At 55.0% G+C, this 26,597-nt stretch overlaps 1 protein-coding gene across 4 annotated transcripts in view; it reads left to right on the forward strand.

The window, feature by feature from the left end:
- LOC122388132 overlaps positions 1 to 26,597 on the forward strand; it is a 215,896-nt gene that overhangs the window by 97,845 nt on the left and 91,454 nt on the right. For all 4 annotated transcript variants that reach the window (XM_043378929.1, XM_043378932.1, XM_043378928.1 and 1 more), the window contains 2 exons: positions 2,288 to 2,375; positions 15,491 to 15,981. In XM_043378929.1, the coding sequence (XP_043234864.1) occupies positions 2,288 to 2,375; positions 15,491 to 15,981 (579 nt within the window). The remainder of the gene's footprint in view (positions 1 to 2,287; positions 2,376 to 15,490; positions 15,982 to 26,597) is intronic.

A 26,597-nucleotide genomic window follows, 5' to 3' on the forward strand; every position in this document is an offset into this window, starting at 1 on the left:
CCACCGTCCCCGCGACCCGGCATGACGACGGGGCAAGGCCGCTCCTCGACAGTGTCTGTTTGCTTTTCTCGTGCAGGTGCATTGAGCAAAGCCGGGTGGGGGTCGGGTCAGAGGGCTGGCCCCGACGGCGACTGCTCAGCAGGCTATGGACGGGGGCGGGGCGGGTAAAGGCGGTGTGCTATCTAAAAACGGCAGCCTTGGTCCGGCTACACTGGCCAGTCTTGACGACATGAAGGCTTGCTTGGCTGGCAACCTATCCGTATCTGGAGCTGCTAGCTGACTGCGTCTCTGTTGTCAGCAGTAGGTTTTTGTTTGCATGTGGCCCGATGTTTTGACGGTCCGTTGTCAGCCTGCCGCCCTAATGCGGCCTTTTTGTGCGGCTGACTTCTGATATCATTGTCTGGCTGTTTCCTCATGATATCGGGCTATAGAGAGGCAGCGAGGCCGTCGAGGCCATCACTCATCTCAATCAGTGATCACTCCCAACGCTGAGTGCGCGACTGCCGTCCAGGTATTCTGGAGTTTTTATCTGTGTAGCTCTCTTCTCCTTCATCTGCTCTGATCTGCACCCATCAGCTCTTTTCTCCTCTCCTCTCCTCTCCTTCTCTCCTCTCCTCTCACGTCTGACAAACGACCGCTCTTTACCCCATGCTCCGCGCGCAGTCTGCTCGATCAGCTCACAGCTGGCATCTATTGTTGCAAGGTCAGTGGAGCTCCGACTCATTAGCCTAGATTGGGCGGCAGTGGCCTGCTGCCCGGTCAGTCGGGAGGTGCCTACAGAGATTCTGTGAAGCAGCTCGGCGACTGGGGCCGCTGGCCGCTGCCGACACCGCCGCCCGCGGGGAAGTGCGCTCTGATGACGGCCACTCAATACGTGACGTGCATCCGTCATCGGTGGTCCGCGGGCGCCGCCATATCCGCCACCTGGCCGTCGTACCGGGAGGAATGGAGGTGGCCCCGGAGTCCAGAGGAACAGAGATGGTCCTGGAGACCGGAGTAACGAAGTCGGACCCAGAGGCTGCCGTGGGACGTAGGCGCTGTTACCCAGTGGCGTGTATTCAGGTACTGCTCCGGTGGTAGCGACGGCGTTGGCAGCAGCGGTGACTTGAAGTCAGCACCTTGCCCTGAAGGCCCTCCCCGAAGCCCGGTATATGTTGGCGGCAGCCCGCGTGCGGAAAAATGGCCGGCTCATGCGGCGTGCCACCTCATCTCAGCCAGTAAGTGGTGCCGGCGCGGCGCGGCCAGTCATTGCCGGGCCGCTCGCAATGCGGGTCGACCGAGACAGAGCCCGTGTCGAACGATGAAAGGACGCCGCTCCAGTCATGCCGGCAAAGGCCCTAATGAGAAACTGAATCGGGCTCAAATGGAACAGTGCATTGGACTAAGCGATCGCATATATGCGGTCACGCAGCTATAGTTGCGTGAAGTTCTGCGTGCACGAGGAAGTGGTAGATTGGTATCGACATAAAACGAACACGCCGCGCCTCTATTTCTCACGCATACCTGAGAGGGAAGAGGCGAGTCCTGCTAGACACGTGCGTTTCTCCGAGACGTGATCGTGTTGCACGTGTGTTCGTGCTGCGGCGGACGTGCCGTCTTCCAGCACGTGGGGTGAGCTCCGCCTCGAACCGGCCGACTTCCTCATGTGACATATACGTGAGGTTGCGTTCCTCCGCAATATGTAAATGCATACTACATATGAACCGCTACATGTGTTGTAGATTACAGCAGAGAGTGCGGAGGCGGCCCGATGTTTTTCTGAAGCAAGGACGGTACAGCGGGCTGTTTTACCAGCCGGATTGACATCGACATCATCGTTCTCGATGACCTAACGATGTAACACTTCTTCTTCCTGGTTCCTGGATGTTCACCAGGCAACGGGATCGAAGGCTACCACTTATGTAGGTGGGAGATGCTATGAGATCACCCCTTTCCACCCCGACTTTATATGCTCCATTGAGCAACTGTCTGTCCGTGTCTTTGAAAAGAAAGCCGCCGTCAGCTGGGCCGGCACAGACGGCGGCGGAGGCGGCGTCTTTGAGACCCGATACCAGCTGGCTGCCCGCCGTTCAACCGGCTGGCTCAGTCTGAGTGCTGCTCTGCCAGAGGTAGTAAGGTAGTAACTGAGTGTCTGTGCTGACCTGTCGCTTGTCAGTAGGAGCAGTGACTGAGTGTATGTGATGTTCCGTGAAGTGGTATCTCAGACAGTGCTATTAGGCATTAGCTGTAGTTAGTCTGTGCGATGTCCTTTCAGAGGTATGACGTGTTGTTCGTCTTTTTATTGCAGAATGAACGGCCAAATGGACGGGACGTCTCGACACGACCCTCAGTATTCGGAGGGACCGGGCAGAGGCTGGACTGCGACCGACAATCATGTAAGTAATTCTGTGGATTCAGTGGATCTATCCATTGAATATTCGTATACATTTGTGGGCTTGGATAGGATTTGTGCGTAGCTTAGACCGCTGCGTAGACCACATCGCTAGAATACGGGAGCGCGGTCAGATAGTGCTAATGTAACTATAGTTACATTAGCGGCGAAATTTTCGTACAGATATCGGTGCCTGTTTTCGCTCCTGCCTGACTAGCACGGCAGGCGGTGCATTGATCACGATGGATCCATTGCACCCGGGCCCACCAAGGAATGGAATCACATTACATGACTCTGCCGACCAGTGAGAGTGATTTTATCGATCCGCGAGTGACGGCTATTTGGCGGCGCTAGAAACAAACACAGGTCACGTTTACGATTCGATCAGTGTTCTAAATGGCCAGTTTATGTTGTTTATGGTGATTGCTTACCGGTGTCTTCAATCAAAGTGGAGGTAAGTGTTTGGTTATTGAATAGCAACACGGTATTTGAGAAGGAGGTCATGGTAGCGTTTTGATAACTGTTTAGATAGGAAAATATGTAGATGACCTTTAAAATAGATTGCATTTGCTGATTATTCTGACACTGATGGGAACGACGAGAAATTAATTCAGTCTTATAACATTTCAGGTGACAATTTTGTATCAAAAAAGCAAATGTTTTAATCAAATAATAGTCGGTGCAGGGATACCGCAGGACACCGTGTGATCGCATCCTATTCTGTGTGTTTGGGCTCAGTGTCGTCATCTGTACCGAGACGGAATCGACGAGGACTAGTAGTGCCCGTCGACGCCGCCGGGCGGCGCTAGCGGCAACCGTCGGAGCCGACGACCGACGTTCAGCGACACTCCGTAACTGTCATTCTGAACTGTGGCTCTCCAGCTATGGATGCCTAGTCGGCGGTACTTTAACCATCCCAGCTGAGTCTTTATGTTGCAATCTAATTGCATACATAAAGATGTATTAGTTCAGGTTATCGAACTTCCCACTCTCCACTTCCTATAGAGTCACATTTCATCACTGCGTGTGACAGCTTTCCGAGTCAGCACGCGTGTTTGACATTTCAGCCGGGCGCCGCCGCTGCGTCGGAACGCATGTTCAGCTCCGATCGCTGATCAGCTCGAGCCCACTTGCTCTCTTTCTTCGAATATCCCCGCTGCGCCGTGCAGCGTAGACGTCAGGTACGCACACGCGCCCTCGCAGCTCTCTGAGCCGGCAGCGAACGGACGATGAATTATTTATCACACTGAGAACAAACAGATGAAAAAGGGCTCCGCTCATCACAGGCGATCCATCTCTCAGATGAAAACGCGATGATTCGGAAGATTCTGACTTAATTGGCGTTATTTGGCGCAGTCACAAGCTGCCAGAGTCTATTCTTTCTCCTTCGGTTTTTGTCGGCGCGAAATCCATCAGCTGGCGTGCGCTGCCGGGGTGTCAATGCTTCCACCGGTCGGCGCGAGGGTGTTTGGTTCGTTTCATTAGTGTTGACCGTGTCCGGTTTTTTATTGAGCTAAAGGGATGCCGTCTTTTGAGTGCTGGTGCTGGTGCAAGGTCGACCATGACGAGACAGCGATATAATCACCGTAAGATGAAGCACCACTCACTTGTGCAGAGGCAACGCACAGAGCGGCGTGGGTGAGGGGAGGAGTGGGTTAGAGACATTGCGAAGGACTGCAAAGTGTTGCTCTATGCTAGGCTCAACTCATTGAGCGCGAGGAATTGAGGCAAACAGGCGAAATGCACATGTGGCCGTGAAGGGGATACGCATGCCATATAGGCGGCACAATATCAATATACCTACCCACATGGAAACAAGGCCAGGCCAGTGGAGTGGCGCAGAGACTCATCGAGCGTGCTGATTACCTAATAGCGTAGCGGGAGGGATAGAGCGGCTGGGAATCGTTCAGGACTCAGTTGAACGCTGCTATCGAGATAGGAAGGAGTGCACAGAGAGCGGTGCAATGCGCGCACAGAGCGGCGCACAGAACAGGGCTGTTCTCAGCAGCGTCAGCGTCAGCGGCGGCGGCGGCTCCTCTCATTGCGCGCCGCTGAAAGCCGACCGGCGATCTCCGAACGGTCCTGTATGCATACCAATGTGACCGGGCCGATGGCGGCCGGGCCAGGCGCCGCTCCCGCTCATCTGTCATTGTGCAAGGAGCAAAGGCAGAGAACAGAGAGCAGAGGACAGAGAGCGAGAGAGGAGCGGTGATTTCTCGGCGCCGGGTGACTCGACTCTACCGCGCCGCGTGGGGCGGCCGCCGCTGATGGCAGCCCGAATCGTGAGAAACACCGAGAGAGAATGAATGAGATGGTGGTTTGTATGAAGTGTCGGAGGAGTGGAATGGTGATATAGGGCCAATGAATTGGGAGCTTGAATAGGCATATCACGTCATTCACCGGTGTTCATCGGGCTAATAGTTTGGAATGGAGAAGCAATCCGCGTTCTAGTAGTGAACAGAAGTGGAGGGGTGCTAAATGTGACACCCGGTTTCTGTTTAGTATTCAGCGTAAATGAGCCGTGCTGAATGGGACTCAATCTGTCCCGGCTTCAGGGCATTCGTGACGGGCATTCCCACAATATCAATCCGCCGTCGCCGGCCTCTGAGGATGCGGGTGCCTGTCGTCACCATTGGACCATGTCTAAATCCGACCGCTCCCGTCCGTCTTTTTCTGGCCGCTTAGCGTCGAACCCACGCTCTGGATAAAGACAGCTACTGGCATCCCGCTGGCCGACCTGCCACCCGTGAATACCTAATGTGAAAACTCGTAAACACGGATTAAAATGCGCTTCACACCGCGTCGATTCGGGCCGGCATTCGCCCGCTGAGACGCACGCCGTTCAGAGTGAATGGCTTTCGTAAACGGGGCGTTAAACGCTCCCGGGCTAAGGTGGCTCGGAGACGAGACTGGCGCGCTGCGCCGAGGTCGCCTCCCGTGTTTTACTGCGCCACGCGTCGTGCGTGCGGCGCTGATCGCCTCAGCAGTCCAAACTCATCAGCTCACATCGTCCGCCGTCAGCGCTGGCACTTTGTCGGTAGTTTATCTGATTCGACGGGGGTACGGAGAGCCACCGAGGTGTTCAGGTACGGAGGGTCGATGGGACTGGAGTTGTGCCGTTTCACAATGCTGCCACCGCCCGCTGGGAGTCCGTCTTCTGCCAGCGCGGCCAATTTGGGTCACTTGCCGCGTCACGTCCTCCGCACCTCCGTTACGGAGATACGGTCACGTGGTCAGGTGGAGTCTGTCTGACCTACTCAGGTCAGCCTGTCACGTGACTCGTTACTTGTTCGGTGACTGCGGCAGCACTATGACGTGGCGCCTGAGCGGTCGTTCGCTATCATTCACAGTCCTTCCATCTTCTGTCAAAATGTGATGAATGGAGCTTCCTGGTTTGGTTTTGTGCACCGCTGCTTTTTCGCCGCGTTCACAATGGCTTTCGTTCCTGAATGCGGATAATTTTACAAAAAAAGTTACGCTGTCATCCTGCCTTGCTATGTTCAGGACGGCATATCCATCATATAGCGAATGGACGAATCACGGCAAACTTATGATATAGCAGCCGATTTCCCCTAATCCCATCAGATATTGGCGCTGCTTCCCTGATCTCATTGTTGAGGGGGAAGGGGGAATCTGTGGGGTGTAGACAGCGCTCGGAGGGGTGCGGCACGGGCCGGGTGCGCTGCTCCGAACAGTTCGTCAGTACAGCTGCCGCCCTATACGTCATAAATCATCAGATTACTGGACGTAGAGAGCACACACCATCGGGGCTGTGCGGACGCCGGGCCGGGGTGCGGACGGGCTCCATATCAGAAAGTGGACGTGTGTGGTGAGCTCAGACCCAGTAGTGTGACGCCAGTGGTGGTGACGGAGGTGACGGAGGGACTGTCCTGAACCTGTCGGTGAGTTAACATGGATAGTATTTCAGTGAAGTGTGCCTGGGTGTGTTTTTCATCGCTGTGTACTGTGTAGGTTGTGTTGGCAGGCGAAACCTGTTTTGGCACGAGCCAAATGATCTTGTTAACTCGCGAATTATTGCTGCACGAGCTTTTTGGGCGCGCCGTAACCACAATTATGCTATCTAAAATATGCACTATGCATGCTTCGGTGTGCTATTTTAGTGTGCCATCAGCCATGTGTTGTTTACCAAGTCCAACCAAGCGTGTTACATGGGCTAGCTCCTCACTTCACCAGACGATATTGGCTGGCGATTACCCATGTAAACTGGCTACATCGGCGTTGCATGTTGGTTATCCGCCGTCCATCGGCCGTGGTCAGAATCAAAGGAGGTGCGAGGCGTCCGCGGCACGCCTCAGCACCCACCAGTGGCTGCGATTGTCTGATCTCGGGGCACCCCAGCCAGTTGGGCGGCATGCCTGACGAGCGACGGAGCACGCGACCAATCCCTGCCACCCCCTGGCTTGGTGTGGGGACTGAGGAGCACCTTAGTGACTCGGAGTTCTATAGCCTTGAATGAGCACAGATAAGAGGGGGGGGGGGGGGGCTGTAGATGGAAGAAGTGTGGTCGGTGTCTTTCCTTTTATTGGCTAAGTTGGCTATCTGGGAAGGTGACCCCTTGGTACATGCCACCACCATCCTTTACGATCAGCCATCCCGATCACCTGCATCACGCTGTCGTCCTCCAACCACTGCGGTTGTTCGTCTTCCAGCACCGTTAGCGACTGACCACCAGCAGCTGGCTCTGAGTGGCTCCTGTTCGCACGCTGAGTGATAGCCACTCGACTCTATAAAATATGATACCATCTGCTGGCGAGGCGACCGGCGCCGTGCGCTAAGTGTGCTCCTCTCAGATAAGTGCTACCTTGTCCGCTAAGATTCAGACCCTGTTCTACTGTCCGCTAAATTTCGCTGCGGTTATAAGAATACCTCATTCTCGCAAAGTAACAATTATTATTTATTTCGGTTGCCGCTGTGCAAACCGCTATACTCATACCGGTATGAACAACGACTGTGAGATTTCAAAAGCCAGTCCTATACCGCCGCCTTCACTCACTTCTGCAGCGCTGATTTCTCCTTCACTCATCCTCCCTGACCATCTGCCATTCCGTATCTCCTTCTGTCAGCTGTTGGGCTGCTGCAGTGTCCAGCGACGTATCTCATACCTGCGAGAGGGGGCGATTAACAGTTGGATTAGCTGAGCGCTGCTGAGGACAGCGCTGCTGAAAGGTAGCGGGGCGTGGATCACCGGATAAGCCGGCGAAGGGGACGTGGATGTGGGATTGACAGGGCTATTGAAGATGCAAGGTGCATGTGGAGCCGTGAGCTACTGCTAAACGTGTGCAAAAAGCAGTGCATCATCAGGGATTGCCAGATTACTTGCAGACAGGTCCTGGGAAAAGCTAAGCGTACTTTTTTAGTGTGGAATACTCTCTCCTCTCCTCCCTCTCTCTCCCTCTTTCCCTCTCTCATATTATCTCTCTCTCTCTCTCTCTCTCTCTCTCTCTCTCTCTCTCTCTCTCTCTCTCTCTCTCTCTCTCTCTCTCTCTCTCTCTCTCTCTCTCTCTCTCCCATCCTCTCTACCTATCCAAACCTCTCCTCACCCCATCCGACCCCGATCCAAACTGCGTCCCTCTAATGTGCGGTCATTATAGCGCCGTCAGGACACGGGGTTGTGACGTATGCCCGCATACATTCACCTCACTGATGACCATGAATTATTGATATCGACCAATTACTGGACCCGTCGACAAGTGAGCTGCCCCGAACCCTCTCATCGGGCGGCTCATCTTTCATGTGCGTGTACTCTCTGCAAATGTGCGTCTGTTCATTGTGCAAACTTACGTGCCATCGTGGATCATCTGTCCAATCAGCGAGCGTTCTTCGAGAGTGACGCCGGTGTAAGTGATATTACTGAGCTGGCGGCGTATCGTGATCGGTCTTCGCACCCTTTGCGAGCGGCCTGCGCCGGGTGATTGCACCCTGTTGGCTGGTGATGGATGCCCCGGTCGGCGGCGGGTCTGCCCCTAATTAGGGCCACGGGTGAGGCGCACTGCACCCCTGTGTGAGTGCAGCAGGGCCCTCCCGGCGGCGCTACTCAGCGCTTCTGCCGCCCTCTTGACTCGGTCTGTCGTCTGTTCTCGGAGGGGGAGGGCAGGGAGCAGTGATTGCTGCTGTCTGCCCTCCGCCCGGTGTACGGCCTGAGAACACTCAGACACGCGCGCCCGCATTAAACAGGACGTCGGCAGGTACTAAAGACGTCTGTCGGAGGAAGGGGGATGCGGATAGAGGAGAGCGTCAGGGGCAGACAGGATTGAAATGTGAGGAAGGATTGACAAACCAGTTGGAACTAACCATTTGATTAAAACACGTTTTATAAAGCAGACGTGCTTTTGCATCATCGTTCAAAGTTGTCAAAAAATATCATTTTAGTTTACTCCAATTTCGACGCAACGAGTATGAAATGCAAAACGAATATTAAAGGCATAGAACGCGCAATGTTCTTGTCTCCTTTGGCACAGTCCGAAACTCCGTCACTTGTTGCTTTTCTGACACGTTTCTAATCCTATTTCCAGCGCCTGGCAGCTCAAAACTTCTCCACAATGCCGACGTGTCCGTCTTTCTGCCTTCTGTCGTCTCTCGTGTTGGCTCACGCCTCGTAGAATTGTCTGCACTCCTCGGTCTGCCGTACCGTCCGTTTCTGTAAAGTCGAGATAACGCCTGGAAAGGCGTCACCATCCGTATTTGGAGTTTATCTGAACGAGAGCAGGTGCGAGTGACGTCATTATGTTGGATCTCGGCGTTGGTAACAATGAGAACCTACAATTATTTTAGAAACTGAGTCTGACGCCTTGAAATTGACCTAAAGGTGAGAGAGGAACGCGTCGCGTCTCGAAGTGGTGCCGTGTGGCGGGACCAGGCCTTTTCTTCTGTCAGGACTGCAATGCTCGCTGTGGGCGCGCTGATAGCCCATTGCTTCACAGCCTCATGACAGAGGTGATATGAAAGTTGGCGGCTTGAGGAGCCGCCACCCGCCGATCCATAGACGTGGCGCTGTTTTTGTGGTCGCGCATCGCATTGTGCTCCCTTTTATCGGCGCTTTGGAGGTGCGCTTGAATAACCGGTAATTTCCAATCTCGCCTCTGATTGGAGTCTCAAAAGGTAATAGGCCGGCTGTCTGCGGGGCTTTTAATCAGATATCGGGTAATAGGTGAGCCGGCCGAGTCGGGCGGTACGCCGGTGACCCGGCGGGCGCCGGGGTCGCGGCCCGGGTCGGCGGCGGCCCGTCGCCGCGACCTCGACACCCGGGCCGGCGCGAGCGGGCGATGAAAGTGACGCTAATGGGCCACCTTGGACACGCCGCGCCGGCGGTAGATCACCCATAGTCGACCGTCGTCGTCTCAATCGATCGCACGTCGCCGAGAGAAAAACTCGACGGTCCGGCGGCGACTTTGGCGGTGACCGGTCGACCTCAAACGGCCGGCGGCGACACTGTCGAGTGGTAAAAACGGCCCGCGCTGGGTAATTAGCGGCGTCAATGGGGCCATTTGCCGCTTCAGCGGCGACTTGCAGAGCCGGCGAACGGCCGGTGGTGTGTGTAATCACCCGGGGAGCGCCGCCGAGCTGCGTGCTCTTAGTATGCATATGGGCGTGCCGCGGCAGTGAGAACTGGGTTAGTGACTGAGTGCCGCTCGGCGCAATGTGTCGGGTGAGATCGGCCAGGCAGTCCTCTCCCCCCAGGGCTGTTCTCAGGGCTGGACACCCACAGCTCAGGTGTGGGCTAGTTGACAGTCATGCGGGTGTGGTCTCCGCCAGATGTGCGTTCAGGTGGACCTGGCGTTGGGCGAGTCTCAGCCGCGGTATTTGTGACCCGTCCCGGCCCCGCCCGGATCCCCCGTCGTGATCTTTGGACGCTCGCCTTCCATAAGCCGTGCGTGGGCCGCCGCCCTTCGGATCTCCAGCGCGCTGCAGGGTAAATACCGCACGGCTACCGGTGAGATGAAGTCGCCGCCACGCCGTCTCCTCGATAAAAACGCCCCGGTCTATCCCGGCCGGCCGGTGGTGGGCGGGGACAATGATACACGGCTGATCACTGAACTGATAAACCGGCCATCGAGAGCGGCGCCCAAGACTTATGCCGAGTTATGGCTCTCCAGCTGCTGTGCGTATTGAAAGAGGCATTATTATGGGGTCCGGTAAGTGGTAGGTGTTGGAGCCGGGAATGGGAACGCTACAGAGGTAGCGGACGTCCAGGAGAAACGATGATCGATCGTCGGATAAAGAGAGATCATGCACCAAAGAAAAACTGACAGTGAGAAGACAGAGTGTCGAATGAAAGGAGATAGTCATCGCGAACGATGCGAGACTAAACGTCGGACAAAAAAGGAACGGTAGCGAACACACCCTGCCCAACTGTGTGACCCAGTGCGGGGCGAGTGAAGGCCTCCGGACTCCGGTCAGATCCGGGGCCACCCCAGGGGCCAGGGCCGGGCCGCTCGTGCCCTCCTGAATGCCAATTGTCCCGTCCGGCCCTCAGAACCTTCATAAACCGAATTTGCTGGCCAGTCTGGGGCGGTGGAGCGCCCAGGGGGTGGCGCGGGGCGCGGCCGGCCGCTGCGACCGCTCGGAGCCGGCCCCGCCGCGGCGGCACGGCCTTTTGATTGGAGCATTACGCCGCTCCGAACGGCTCTAGGCCGGCGCCGGCTTTGTGTGCCCGGTTTATGGAAAGGCGCCGCTGAATGGACGGGCGAGTTGGCTGAGTGCGGCGGGGATTGGTAGGGATTGCAGCCGGTATGATAACCCAAAGGGGTTGGGTGTGGCCAGGAACCCAGTTGAGTGTCCCCGACCTGAGGCGGCCGTCCCCGACCTGATCAAACTACCCCTGTTTGAGGGTGCGGACTCGGGCAGTAACGCCTCTTGACCTCGCGTTACTCTTCGAAAGGCCACGATTTCTTTGGTCGCTTCTTATCCGCCTCATGCAAAGACATCACAGCTCGGTGACCGCGTGACCTGGCGACCTCTGCTCGTACGTCAGGTCGTCTGACCTGGTATCCGACCTGTATCTGACCCGGCACCGGTGACAAGGACTTTCTTCAAGCTCATAATGACAGTGCGCACCCCGGTACAGTTGATCTACGAGCTCGATCAGCCGACAACGCGAGAGCGACCTCACGAATCATCGAGCTGCGCACGATATATGCGCCCGCTCGAGGCCGGCCAGGCAGCGGCCTTTCACATGACATCTCCGTGACCTGACATTGTGTCGTATGACGTATGACATACGGTGTGCTGTCAGTGCGGAATTATCCGGTGGTATCTACCTCGTCTCTTCCAGTGGTAGTGTAACTGCTCCATCGGCCATCGCGCTACTATCCCGTCACGACAGGAGACCTCAGGAGCAGGGACGTTTCACCAGGGCCTTATCGTGAAGCTCCGGTCAAAACCATACCATCCGTTCACCTGCATAGACAATTACGCCGTCAGCAATAGTCGTCACCGGTATCAGGCCATGCCGGAATATTTCCCACACCTGATCAAAGGCGATAGCGTGTCTCCAGCCGAGCGAAATCGCCTCGTCTCCAGGCGACCCTGTTCGATAAATCCACTTAGTGTCCATACCACGGCGTAATGAGTCTGATATCGCGCAGAGTCTCGGCGTATGTCCTCTCACGCCATGAGCTCTCGCAGCTGGATACCGGCGGCGGAGCGGCGGGACTGATGTCCTCGATCGGACGATTGGTTGCCGCTGAAGTGGCGACCGACCGTGGCGACTGTGGCAGCAGACCGTGGCGACCGTGGCGACCTACTGTGGCGACCGTGGCGACTGTGGCGACCGGTCAGTAGCAGCACTACTAGCCCGTCCGTCCAGCATGAAACGGCCCATGACCGGCTGATTTGAATACAGCGGTCACGGCAGCTCTCGACATTAGAAGACCGGTCGTGGTTCGTGGGTCACTTGGCGACCTTGACTGGATGGGGCGCCCGTAGCTCAGACCCTGGGGGATCGAGACGGCCGCTAGAACTGGAACGGCTGGGGGCTCCCGGGTCAAGTGTGCTCAGTGCTCATCGCTGGACCGTAACCGTCTGCGACTGTCACATTTCAGGCCGACGGCCGGCTAGGAGGACTGGTTTGGGATGTTTGGACGTCTGAGACCGCTCCCTAGAGAGTATTACAGCCGGATTGTTGATGGTTGGATGGGTTTTCTGGAAAGAGCAGCCCTTAAGCGTTTCGTCCGACCTCAGAATAACCGTTTATGACATCCTGAGTTCTGCAACTTCGCAGACGCTGTGCTCAATGCAGAGCTATGGGGCTGTCATCCTCCGATTCAGCTCAGTCGTAGTTTGACGGAGCCTTTCAGTGACCATTTAAATCTTACGGAACTTTTAAAGGTCAGTGGTTAGGCACTGGGACTGCCAACGTTCAGCCGTAGTGGTCATTCATCATTGCTTTTGCCGGCCAAAACCGTTTCATGTGATTGTGCCCCCAGTTAGCCACCGGTAACTTTATTAACCCTTCAAATGTTATCATTCTAAGCGACGGCTTCTCTGCTCAATGCTAAAGTTATTCTGCCTCCCTCTCTGGTCTTTGCGGCGCTGTTTTCAGCGCCCACCGACCGCCGCCCTGTACCGTTCCTCCCCGGCGGAGCAGGAAACGGACACGCCCCACCGATCGTCGGCTGTCAAAGCTGCTTTCTTCTGATGCGCGCTGCTGCTTCCGCCGGCTTCTCTGACTCTGCCACCCCCTCCCCCCTTACACCCCTGCCGGCGTTGCCCTCGCCTCCCCAGTCACCGCTTTTCTCCCCCTCGCCACCGCCCTCTCGGACGGAGCATCCGATGGACTTTTTGCCGTCTGGGTCGCCGTCGAGCTCCGAGATGATTTACAGTGGGGAGGCGTCTGTCGCCGCTCGTCCAACGATCCGTCCGTTCCGGTGGCGACTCCGGACCCGCCGCCCCCAGAAGGTGATTTCGATGGGATCATCCAGCCTGTGATAGATCCAGCCCTCGTCTTTTTCTGCTCTCCGCCCACGCACCTCGCTGCCCAAAGTTGCTGCTCTCTGACGGTTCTGAACCAAGAATATCTCTATATCTCCCTGTTCAATCATCTAATGTCGGTTTGGTCAATCCCTCAAAAAATGTGACGCTGCGGTGGTGGCCAGCGTGGCTACTGCGGCTTTTCCAGAGGTGGCGAGACGCAGCCAATATTGTGTTGACTCGTCGGCCGCGACAGCCCGGCGGCGGGGGAGGGGGGCGGGGACGCACCTGCGTACATATACCGTCATTTCCCGTGGCGGCGGGCTCGGCGGCCGGCGGCGCTTACTCCTTTCAGCGCCGGCCGCCGCGATGATTAGGCCGTTGTTCCTGCAGCCGCGCCGCGCCACGCCGCCGCGCGCCGAGATTGAACCGCCGCCGCTGCGCTGATTACGGCACCTGCCGATGACTGGCGCGCCGCTTCTGTCTCGCCTGGCGGCGCTGCGCCGGGATTGCAGCAGACGCGGCGCTGCGCCTGTGCGTGGCCTACTGAGAACCGGTACGGAGCTCGTTAGAGTAATGTGTTTCACCCGTGCGGCTTCAGCGCTCAGCGTCCTCTCACGTGATGACCGAACACACCGTGAGAGGCGCTTCCAACCGTGTCGGGTTGTTGGCTCACCGGGCGCGTTATTGAACGTGTTTACCCCGCTCCGTCTTAAGACCCGATAGCTGAACAAACTGCGCGACAATCTGTGCGTGTCTCCGGCTATCCATGCGCGCAAACAGGACTGTTGTTTTGCTCTCGGGGAGATTTGTACTGCGTGTCATGATTTCTGTGGGAGACTGGGTGTGTGAGGGGCTGGTGCCCTGCGGCCCGTGGTTTCTGTGGGAGGTTGGGTGCGTTTCAGACGCGTGTCGGAAGTGGTCCTTCCGCTGTTGGTGCGCCCTGTGCATGCTCCCTGGAGCGAGAAGTGGGCAGATGTCGTTTCACGCTAGATTTGTCAGGACTGCGGTGCGGTTTTTGTATTTTCACGATGCATTTTGTTTGTGCGTAGTGACGTGAAGAGGGAAGGGTGTGGGAGACCGAGACGAGACACTACAGGCCACAAGCTGGACGGCAATATAAGATTTTGATCATTGAGGCGGTCATAGGGATTATAGACACTGATATCATACGCCACGTTGCGCTTAGTCGCGAAGTTGCTGGAAGAATAGCCATTACTCACTGATTGTTGTTCATTGCAGCTCAAAATCACGAATCAATTTATCTTCTCGCCTGTTATAGACAGGAAGTTTTTCTTTGGCTCTTTTTCTCTTCTGTGACCTAAGGGATCGTGCCATTATATCTTTTAGTCGCCTCATGGATGATTCGCGATACCGTCGTCGCATTACGGGCGAACCCGTTGCTGATTCTCCGATACTAACACAAAGTTTGACCGAAAACGGCCACAGATCTGGGCGTCTTCTGTCTGTTGATGGATGGACCTGTCACCTTGGTTATAAGTACAGTGGCGTGTAAGGACTCGTGTAAGAGGGCGATCCGTCTGTCCTGTGGCAGTTGCGAACAGATCATCTGTGAAAACTGCAGGCATTAGTGGCGTATGTTCTCAGAATGGAACGGTCACTGACGCTCAAGCCGGTTTTGTCGTTTATTTTCTTGAACTGTATCAGAAGCTTGTCGAATGTCGATGAGTATTGGAAGTTATGGATTGAAAAACCTTGATATGCCTTTGGACATCATTGATTATTCTTACGTAATCACGACAGGATTCGCTATGTTCAGTAAATCAGCTCGCTTGATGAGTCCTAACAAACAAACCAATGTCACAGCTCACGGTGTTTCCGTGGCAAATGTCTCTCCCTAAGCTGCCGCTTTAACCCTCTCCACCCTCCCTCCCTCTCGCTCTCCCTGGTCTCCCTGGTCCTCTGCCGGTGGCTGTGATCAGCACTGGGAGCTGATTGATTAGGCGCTAAACGAGCCCAGGCGGCCCGCCGTACCGACCGGTGCAGTGTGTCGGTCGGTCGGCCGGTCGGTCCGCGAGAGTCGTCCGACGCACTGTGCGACACGCGGCTACGTCTGCCTCCATTCGGGCGGTGATTAATTCAGCGCTCGACGGCGTGTCACAACACACGTGCGCGTCGCCTCCGTCGCCGTCACCGCTCACTGCTCACCGCCTGTCCGTTCGTTCACAGATGCTGCACCCGGCACAGGCGGCGTACTCGGCACACGGTGGTGTCAACAACAACTCACCGGCACGACCCAGCTCGGGGGTGTACGAGAACGTGGCCGCCAAGCTCGCGCGCCGCCGCTCCCAGCCGTGGGCCGAGCAGGGAGCCGCCGATCCACAGGCCTGGACGGGTGAGCCGGCCGGCCGCCGCGGCGCTCCGCCAAAGCCGCCTCTTCCGGAGAGACCGAGACACCTCCGACTACCGGCGCGACCGGATCCACACCGAGTCTACCCCGCCGGAGTGCCCATGGGGATACCGACCGGAGTGCCCACCGGAGTGCCCGTGGGAGTGCCGGTACTGCCCTCGGTACCGCAGAGAGGAGGCCTTAGTGATGTTCCGGAGCCTCCGCGCACCATCGCGGCTTCTTGGGCGCAGGAGCTGACCCTCCGCGGAGGCCCGCCGCCGTCACTGCCCGCCCTCCAGCAGGCGTCTCCAGCAGCGCTGCTCTTTGCCAGGTGAGTCCCCGGGCTTCTGCCGGGGTTAGGTGTGGTGGGACTTTGTGTAATAATGTGCATGCTGCCCGACTACAGCCGTTTTACCGATACGTGTTCTGAAAATTTCCGAGAAAATCAGCTTGGCGACAATCTGAGTGATGACACATAACCATCGACCTTTTATCATGGTCGCTTCTTTACCAAGCGTTTTATCGCGGTCAGGCTATATTTGTTTTGTTTGTCATCGCACACTTTATTGGAATGGCTGGGCGTGAAATGCCATGGTCTCAAAGCGGCGGCTAAGTAAAAAAGTGGCTATGATCAGTATGAAGTCTGTAGAGTGGATTTCACATGCGCTGAACGATAGTTATTTAGAGTTCGCCGGCTCTGGAATCAATCTTCCTGGTGTTTTATGTTCTAGGGGGTTATTCGGCCTGTCTCGTTAGTCGTTCGTCCCTATCTCCGTTTCCACTTTTGTCCCAGCCCTCTGGTCCAATTCCTCCATCTCCACTGATTCCGTACAACATGTAATTACATCCCGTTCTCATCAGTCCCTGCCGCTGACAAACTTCAGCGGAAACAAAACCTGACGAACAGCAAACACAAACAACCGGGCTCGGGGAGTCACGGTATAATTCAACAGGCCGACAGCTCCAGAGGAGAGCATCCTCTCTCAGTCACTGAGAGCGCAGATAGCCCACGGAGTTCACAGCCGCGTGGCCATGTCGTCTCGCGTTGCTCAAGTGATTGCCCTTGCCTGGGTCTGCCTCATTGGACGCGGCGTCTGGACTGGGCCAGATTCGGCGAAGCGGTCTCTCCGTGCTGTTTTTAGCCGCTCTGCCAGTCTGTCGTGCCACTCGCATCGCTCGCGGCCGACCGACCGGCATTCGCTGTGTAAAAATCAGCAGTGTCCGATTTATCTCAGTGGGTTAATGGGCGCGCCGAGTCGGCCCCGGCTCGGTCCGGCCGGGCGGAGAGGATGTTGGGTCGGGTCGCGGACGGCTCTCAGGGCTGGTCGTTGGACGCTTCATCAGCCGTATGGCCACCGATGGCCCGTGCAACCCCTGTCCACTAATGGATCTCTCCCCAGGGAGAGATTCGGCTGATTTAATTAGTTGATTTGATGACGGGCCACTCCGGAGCGCCAGGCGCGTACCCAGGAGCAGACTCGGGTCATGGCTGCGATAACGGTTCGGCGAAGTGCCTCTCTGCAGTAATTTTGGTTGGTCAGTCAGTGCCTTGCATTGTACGTTGATTATATCGCCGTATACTTTCTCCACGCCCCATGTAATGATTCTGTTAGTGTTGTTGGTGACAATACAGACGTCCGTCCCCTTTCCCCTTGCTCCGCCTCTGGCCATCAGCGACAAACCAATAGTGATGACAGGGCCGTAAGTGGCGCGCGGCGAGGGAGAACGGTAGCCAGTGTCCCCCGTTCGTTCGTCCCATCCATCGTCCACCCGCCCCGAGCGTCCGTCCGTGTACTCTGGCTCAGCAGCTCAGCCCGAGCTAGCAGTTACCCCGACCGGTGGTTACTGCCTGGATTCAATTCCACATCAACTACCAGACTTGGTGCAGTCCAGGGTCTCTTCCCGTCAGGGGACTCACTCAGGGATAGCGCAGCTCATTGCAGGCTAATCTGTACCAACTCTTTGTCCGCTCCCTATCCCTACCGCAGTAAACGGACGCTCCTAAGTCCTAATTCACCACAATGGCCGCCCTGCGTCGCAATCGACGCCCGACAATGCGCCGCTCCCCCGGGCGCGACCGCGCACACTGGCGCTTAATTGAAACCGGCAGACTATCATAATATTTCTTTTCATTATTTCGGGTCGTAAATCTTGCGTGTCTGTCGCCGGCCGGCGGGTGTGGCGGCCGGAGCAGTCATAGGCGCGGCGCGGCCGACGGCATTTTAATGCGGCCCCCGTCGGCACCGACGGCACGGCGACATGGCTCGCCAATTTGTGGCGCGTCGGTCGACGGGGGCGCGCCCTGTCAAAACTGGCCAATACCCGGCGATGGATGGCGCTCAGGCGTGGGAGAGGGGCGATTTTTCGCCGGTCAATCAGTCGGGTGCTGCAGAGGCTCCGAGAGGTTCTTGTCTGTTGTAGGCGAGTGGGAGTGGTAGATAAATCGATGGTTTGACGAATTAAGTGACCTTTTAGCTCCTCTACCATCATTATAATTCCAGAGCCCTTCGATATGTTTCACAAAACCCTGATATACTCGTAAAATGTCACATGTCTTACGAAACATTTAAATGTATTTCCACTGAAGCGATTCAGACCCTTATTCACTGTAACCGACTAATCAAAACAACACAAGCACAAGATCGAGCTGAAGACCGTGAAGCTGGCTTATGTTTATTTACCGTTTAAAATTGAATTCATTTTGTTGTTCAAACATTGGATGAATATTAATTTTACATTTGACCCAACGACTTACCGACAAAATGTCGTTAAAATGCTAAAAAGGAGGCAGGTGCCCACGATGCAAGTCAACACGGTCTAACAACTAGTTGCAACACCGCTGATACACCTTAAGTTAGACAAAAGCGGCACCTCAAGCGGCGCTACGGCTCGACACATGTCACGTGCCTCCCGGGCGACCTGTCATTGCTGCATTCCTGACATTTTTGTGTGTGCTTTCCGGTCTTCAATGCGGCACAACACTGAAGCTACAACAATATTTTGCGTATGAGTTCCAGCGAGATATGAACATCACCAGCGATCTCCGCTGCAACGCGGCTGGGACATCTAATGCACTCAGCGCTACAATATGACACGGGTTTGAATTGCGCCGTGGACATGACCTCGTCGTCTCGCCTCTCAGCTCCACCCATATCGTGCAGCGCCTGTGGTGACCCGGTGTCGACCTCGGCCCGACATCTCAGTCCAGTGTCCTCCAGTCACTAAAAGGGCATGCGCGTTCCTCTCCGATGTCACAGTGAGCCGCTGGAGCCGGGTGGCTGCGCCTTGTGGCTGCCTGCCTTTGGTGACGACGTCAAGAGTCGGTCCTGTTTGGATACAGCGTCTCAGGTGGCGGTTTCGGATCTGCCAGATGTGTAGAGGACCCGTCTCAGTACGGTGTGTGTCGTCTTACGTGGTTGAATAGGAGCTGAGTGATCCTGACGCTCACTGCAGGGCAGGAGCTCATGACACTCGAGCGGTATGGACGGTTACGTTGGAGAGCCGATGTTCGATGACCTTGTTTGTGTCAACAGGTCATTGGTAGCCTAAAACTTCACGGCGCTTCATCGCACCACTACGTCTGTGAATACTCCACACCGCCCTCAACCACCCGGCAGCATTACCGCACTATATGGACTCATCTTTCCTTACCCATCCGCCACGTGCCGCTCATGATAATCCCACATAACCCTCATCACTCTTCCTGACCACCGATCGGAACGACGCCGGCTCCTCTGAATATGCATTCAGCAGAGCACCTGCACGTGAGGCCGGTGGGCTGTCGGCGGCCGGTTTTATTTCCCCGTCTATGGCTGTAAAGTACCGTATCGTTTACTGGCTAGCCATTGGATCGTTTGTTACAGTGCAGTTGGACTGTCGAAGATAAGAAGTCATTGTGTAAGTGATGTCTGGCAGTTACCGGATGAATAGCGATCGTTTAGTGTATGACGGCCGAATTTCGTTATATAAATATGCAGGCATTGGATGGATTGGGAGTTGCCAGGAACGCACATGTGTGTCATCGTTGCAGAGAAGGTAAAGTGAATTAAAAGTTGTCTCACAACTCACAAGTAACATGAAACACGAGCAAATTAGTTACCTATCAGAAAATAAACCCATGCCTACACATGTAAAAAGATAGTTGCCCGGTTGTAACTGAGGTCATGCAGGGGACGCTAAAAAACATTGAAACCTTGATGTCAATTTTTCATCATTTCACGACACTGCGTATTTCAGCGTCTATCTATGTGGCCTGGCGGGCCGTGTGGGTACCCAGAACTTGCGCGACATCTGCAGGCTGAGTCGTGAACCAAAGCTCGTGAATTTCACCGCCAGACTATCCCGGGCCTCCGAGGCATAGCGTGCTTCATAATTGCACAGTACTTTACTGGCTGGCCTGGACAATTGTACTTTAATGCTTGTGTAATTAATTGGTGCTAATTACAGCGACGACAGTGATAAGCGAATTATCACGGCATTACCTACCAGCTGATTTATACTGACATAAACATCAAATCCGTCGTATCATTCGGTCCAACGTGGTGGTTAGCTCATCGTATGTTTCAGGACATGCAATCGCTAAGTTACGTTTGGAATATTTTATATTGCATAGCCATGGTAGTTCATGCTTATGCTGATAGCAGCAAGAACGCAACTCCGTCCTGAATATATCCAGCGTCGTTGAAAACAGTGCAGGTATAGGTAAATGCTTACCATGCTCTTATCTTCATCACTGTCCCTCTATAAGTTTGGGCTACAGTAGAAATTCATAACAGTTGGACTTCGGAGTTGGCTAGCGGGGTGACCCCTGCTTCTTCAGTTGTAGAAGGTACTTGTTGGATGTTATGCTAGGCGCTATGCTAGCAAGCCCCCTAAGCGGATCAGCTGCATTATGGATAAAATGAGTCCAATGTCTGCTATAATATGCAATCCATCCCATATACTCTCCACACTGCATTAGGTCCGGGTGTGACTGCAATGGATATGGCATCACCAGTCCCTAGCTGAATATCGAAACGCCAGCTCCCAGTAAATGCCTGGCCGTCAATGTCCCCATTGTGATGCAGCCGTGCGGACCACCCTTTTCGGTTTGTGACGGGGATTTAATGTCCGTGGCTGTAACCTCTCCCTCCATTTGCAGTTGATTATAGATGCTCGGTCGACTCGTAATTGACTTCATTGCTGAAAATATTGTTTTGAAGACAAATGGAGACGGGGGAGGAATAATAAAGAGCTGTCGATAGGGGACGGTTCCGTGGTGGCAGCTCCCTCGCTCACTTGGAGCTGCGCTCGGTTACAGAAGCGCACGCTCGGCACTCGGCAGTTGCCGCCGAGGGCTCCCCTATCAGGAGACGACGCTCGGCACCGCTACAAAGACCCAGCGCCCTGTCGAGCACCCTTACTTTAGCATTTTCACCAGCCTCATCCACCAGAACCGTCCCGTCATACCGGTGATATTAGTAATCCGCTTCCTCACTTACCCTTGTTCGTAGTTTTAGTGGTGGATCTTCAGTTTGACTTTCCTCTTGACTAAATAGACTTCCACGTTGCTGCTACTTTACCGGATACTTTCAGGGCATCATGTAAATATCGGTGCATCCTCTCTGTTTAGGGAATCAACCAAGTCGCCAGAGCGGCGCGGTCTTATGTCTCGCCTGCCATCAGCGAAGATGGGGCCTCTGGTCCTTAGCGCCGTCGTCGCCAACCGTTTGCATAATGAGCCTTTTTATAAGGTGGCAGCGCGGATTTTATGACACCCGGGGCTCTCCTGATCCCACCCCCATCTCCCCCTCCCCGGTATGAATTTATACCCGCGGGCCGGGCCTGAATCACGACCATTGTCCCCGCGCCGCAGCCCCTCCGCTGACGGAGAAACAGTGGCGGGCGAGGGCTATACGGCCAGAGGAAATAAATTTCATAGCCTTCTCAGAACGAGGGCCATTGGGCAGAGAGGCTCATTGGTTTTGATTATGACGGAATCCGTCGAGCGGCCCGTTCGCCTGACTGAGGGGGGGGGGGGGGGGCCGCCAGACGGGTCGGGCCCGCTGGCAGAAGGCGCCTCATTTCTGTCGGCTGATGGCCGCTCTAATGAATTGCAGACCATGCATAAGGTGATTGTAATCGTCCGTAATTAAATCAGCGACTGCGCCATTCAGAGGCAGCTGGACTTGTCCGGTGCGAGTGTGTGCCTATTTTTGGGGGCTTGCTTCAGTCTCGTTTGTATGCGTTCGGCGAGATATGATACCGGCACTTGATATGACGCGGGCAGCTCATGCTTTGCATGTTTTGTGAATGGTTTGTTTGCTCACCCTACAGCCTCCTAGGACTGATGCCTTGATCTCTTAACTCAGCTCTGCGGCCATGCCGTAAACTTTTGGCTATGTATTGTTCGAACAACCGATAGTCGCAACCTTCAAAGACCCGCTATGGACAACCCCTAGATTTCCGCCTCATGCCTCCTCTGTGGAATCCCGCGCCCTGCTGGCTTCCTGCACTCATCCACCGAACTCATCAGAGCGCGACCCACACGCCTCTGGCTCTCGGTCTGACAATTTGCCGGCGCGGTGGCGTGTTTTCGGCCGCGGGCTTCTGGCGAAGTTGGCCATTGTCGTCAGCATTGCTGCCTAATTACCCGCCGACCCGGCCGTTGCTAATCTAATTAGTAGCCAGATCTGGATTGCTGCCATATTTTCACAGCCCAGACGAAATATTGGCAGGAATTTTTCGCGCCGAGAGCAGCTGGCTGAAACATTGGTCGGTGGTCCCTGAAGCAGGGCGGGCTAGTTCGGTCTCGGGCCGCTAGCTGGCGGTGGCGGCGGCGCTGCAGGCTATGGGGCGACCCGGGAGCTCCTCTCGTTGTTTCGCCAATCTGAAAAGTTTGTAATGAGAGTATGGTGAGCGCCGATGTTGCTCGCTCTGCACAGGCAGAGCGTAGAACTCGACGGCGGCATGCATTTAAACGCGCTGAAATACGAAGGAACGAGGTTTTCGTGAGCGCTTCTGCTCGCTGTTGCCGAGAAATGACCCTGTCCCAGGGTCATTCCGCCTCCAGCGGACGAGACAGACTGCCGTTCAGCTGATGACTTATCCACTGCGCTGGAAACCTGTTGGTGCTCTGCAGCTTTGTTGGGTTGGGCACAAAAGGCAATCATTATTCATGGTATGTAGAAAATTCAAATTCAAATTTTGTTTAGCTATGAAGATTGTTCAAAATTTGTTTCATTTTAGACAATTTCTTGATTTATTATTTTTCTCGTTTTCTCTCTGAGCATTAACGATATTTTCCATGACTCACCTTACCAGTCTCTGGTCCTGTCGCCGCTGTGCTCCGTTTCCGTTCTCGGCCGTCTGCCTCCGCTCAGCTCAGCCCCGTTCCCGCAGGGCGCGGTCGTGTCGGCTGCCCGGGCTGGGCGCGTGCCAGCGCACTGTGCGTGTGTGTTTGTCTGAGCTCTGTACGGGGGATGCTCGGCCTGCCGGGCCGTGCCGGACGGCCGGTTCGACACGGGCGATTACCTGACCGGTATCTGCCGCCCGGCAAACACAGCGACCTGGAGACGTGCTCGCTCGGCGCACGGGGACGAGTATGGCGCACTGGAGACTTGCTAGACGCACGACTCGACGCGTTCGCCGACGACGACGGACGGGGGTCGAGCTGGACGACACTGCTGACCGATGTGTCGTATCGGGGGTGTTTACGCCGCATCATTGTTAACACCTACTCGTGGTGTTAGTTAACAGTATTTTGCCCCATAAATAAATGCTGAGCTTATATTATTCGCTCATTAGCGCATTTAATTAATCGTTCTGTTTTTCGATCTGTCATTGCCATATGTTCGATGCCATCTGGCTGGTCTATAACATAACCACAATGGTTATTTACATGGGCCATAGCCAGACTGACAAATGTTCCCAGCCATCAGAATCAGCCGTTCGGCTGTATCGAATTACGCCGCTGAACATGGGCCATCAATATACGGACCAAAATGTCGGTCTGCGTCCGATCACTGCTCTGTGAGTCTGCTAGTCAGGCTGACAAGGGCTTGGAGTCTAACTTCTAACAAGTTGCACCGTTGCTGGTATTGGGTGGAAGGGAATGTTTCACAGGACATTGCAGTAGGTGCCTTGCAAATACCGGCACGGGGTTTCATTGAGAGCTGATTACCTAGTCGAGCCGAATTGCGCTCAAATCACTAGTGGTCATCTATGCCTATGCCTAGGCTGCTCGTAGTCACAACCCTTTAGTAGCTAAGATCGGAAGGGACGACCCAAGGGATGTTCCAAACTACCTGACTTGAGATATGGCGATTCGCGGGTACCATGACTAAGTTACGACTAGTTATTTATAAATAGTTCGTGTCCAACTGGGAGCTGCCCTAATGCGCGGCACATATTCATCACGTCACCTGCATTATTTAAACCTCGTGCCGCCATTACGTAACGATTTAAGACGTATAATTTCACGGATGGGCTCAGTCCCCGAGGAGCGAATCGTCTGCAAAATTTCACAGACCGTTCGTCACTCCATCTGTCCCTCTCGGCTGACCGGCGAGGTGTGTCCGTCCCGCCCCGTTATGACGTCATCCCAGTTAGCGACGTCACATCTAGCTCCGAATCAATGTCCACCGAACGTCACTGCTCCGGCCCTGCTCATTTGGAGGGCCATGACCGAGGAAGGTCGTGAAACGACGACCGCCTCCCCGGAATTCGTCGAGTTAGGGCCGCGGAGATCGTCGCGGCGAAGTCCCGCAGACCTCTGGGATTGGGTAACGATCGGAGACGAAATGTGGGAGGTCAAGTGGTCGGCCCGGCCGCTGCCGAGTTTCAAACCCCCGGAGACCGCGAGATGGTCGTTCTCGGGTCGTATACGAACCCCAGCGGATTCAGTTTGAGGGGACGTCTCATCGACGACCGGGCCGAGCAGCTCCGGAGGTTCTGTCCTCAGAGGGCTGGGGGTTTCTCAGTCCGACTGTCATGAATTTCCTCCTGCATACGAAATCGCTATGGAAAGCGAAATGGGCGGCGCGAGGTGAATAAAAGAGATCGTTCGATACTGGAGCCGTCAAATTGCGTCTGACTTCCTCTGCCGACGGAGCTGACGTATCGGCGATTTTAGACTGTATCGAAAGCGCCGCCGCCGCTCCCGTCCCGTCCAGTCCCGGCGCGGGTTAAGTCGGTACGCTGAAAGTTGTGCCGTCTGTGCCTGTGTCAGTGCCCTATCACCCGCTCGGCGAGACTCTGATGGCTCAGTGTCTGTCTCATTTGACTGCGAGCGAACCCGATAACCACAGATACATGGCGTCCACCGCGACAGAAATACAGCTTTCCGATAGATCGTCGAGCGAGATACGAGCGCGGAGAATCCATCCAATCAAAAAGGCTCCCGGCGAATTTATGTCGAAAAAGGCGACCGGAGCGGCAGCGCGACGTCAAAATGGTCCGCCGCTCGGCGCCCGGTTCTCGCTGATCCGGTCATTATCATATCTCACCCGTTCAGGTGGAATGGTCGTCGGTGGCGTCCCGTCGCCATATCACCTGTCATGGGGCGAGCGTTAGTGATCTCACGACGGCCGTAGCTCATCTCCGCCCTGCGGGACGACGAAATGAATGGTGACAGTCGCCTGCAGTTGATATGAGTTGTTTATGTACGCGAGGAACGTCCCTCTACTCCGCTGGATCTTCTGTTGGTCGGTAGATCCACTAGATTTCTCCAAAGTACAGGTCAATGCAGAACATTTTGTTGAGGTGAATGGGTTGACATCTTATTTTCAGTGTGCATACAGTTTCAATTTATAAATTAAATCCGTCATTTTCTCGTATGCGCGTGCCTGTCTAAATCATACTCACGTCCCAGTCGGGGTTTTGCCACTGACAGGTCCACACGTTTACGCTCCGCCTCCGCGACAGGTAGTTTGTTTTTCTTCACAGCGGTCGCCACTTCCCTCCCCGTCGTCCTCGTCGCCCGCTCACCGAACGTGTATGTCCTAGTACACAATGAAACAACTTACCAACGATATAGCGCTCGTGGTTTCTCTCCACCATCACTAGGACTGAAAATTATCATTTCATCAATGTCGACAATCTTATTCACGTTCGCTCGAGCGCTTGACTCGCTAGCTGGTGGCGCTAAGTACCGGCGCCTTGTCGGCCGTCGGGACAACATTGTGTCAGACAACACAGCGGGCCGCCAGCGCCTGTTGCCGCTCCATTGTATTCTCGTTAGAGTTTGGCGCCGATTCAATGTCAACAGACGGCGCAGGAAGTCCTCCAAGTGGCGTCGAGTCGACGTCGACGGTGTCGACGTCGACTCGACGCACGAGCGGGGAGGCTCACGTCACCGAAGGAGCCTGTTCGTCATCACCGCCACCGTCGAAATCGACATCGTCGTAGGCGTCGACGTAGGCGGGGGCGTCGCAATGACGTCGCTCTATTAGTCTGCAGTTGATGAAGGGAGCGGTATGGGTATGCACGCGCCGCAATTAACGCCTCCCGAGAGACGTGTCGGTGCTGGATTGAACACAGAGCCATTGAGGGGGCCGAAATAGACGTGGACGCCGCGTCCTTCATCCAGAGCGGGCCCTCAATATACGGGATGACGTTCTAAAGTCGTGAGAAGGTGAAGGGGGATGACGTCTGAGAATGGACGGCCAGCAATAGTGTCGCTCAGTGTAGACCTGTTAGGGACGATTTATTGCCGCGACCCGTTAGGTGACTCTAAACAAAGTCAGGGTGCATTATTAATTGATGTTATGATTTATTATTGTAATTCTTTTATTTGTATATGTTATGCAATTTCACACATGACAAACTCCGTTCTGTATATGGATACTCGTACACATGTAGGCAAGACATGAGGACGTGAAAGTGCGAAGATAGCAAGCACAAACATACCCGATTTACCTTTTGTTCCAACGCATTGTCCGTTTATTTGTGATGGTTCACAAGCTAAAT

Source organism: Amphibalanus amphitrite, unplaced genomic scaffold, assembly GCF_019059575.1.
Source record: "Amphibalanus amphitrite isolate SeventyFive unplaced genomic scaffold, NRLGWU_Aamphi_draft 000310F_arrow, whole genome shotgun sequence".
Taxonomy (NCBI): domain Eukaryota; kingdom Metazoa; phylum Arthropoda; class Thecostraca; order Balanomorpha; family Balanidae; genus Amphibalanus; species Amphibalanus amphitrite.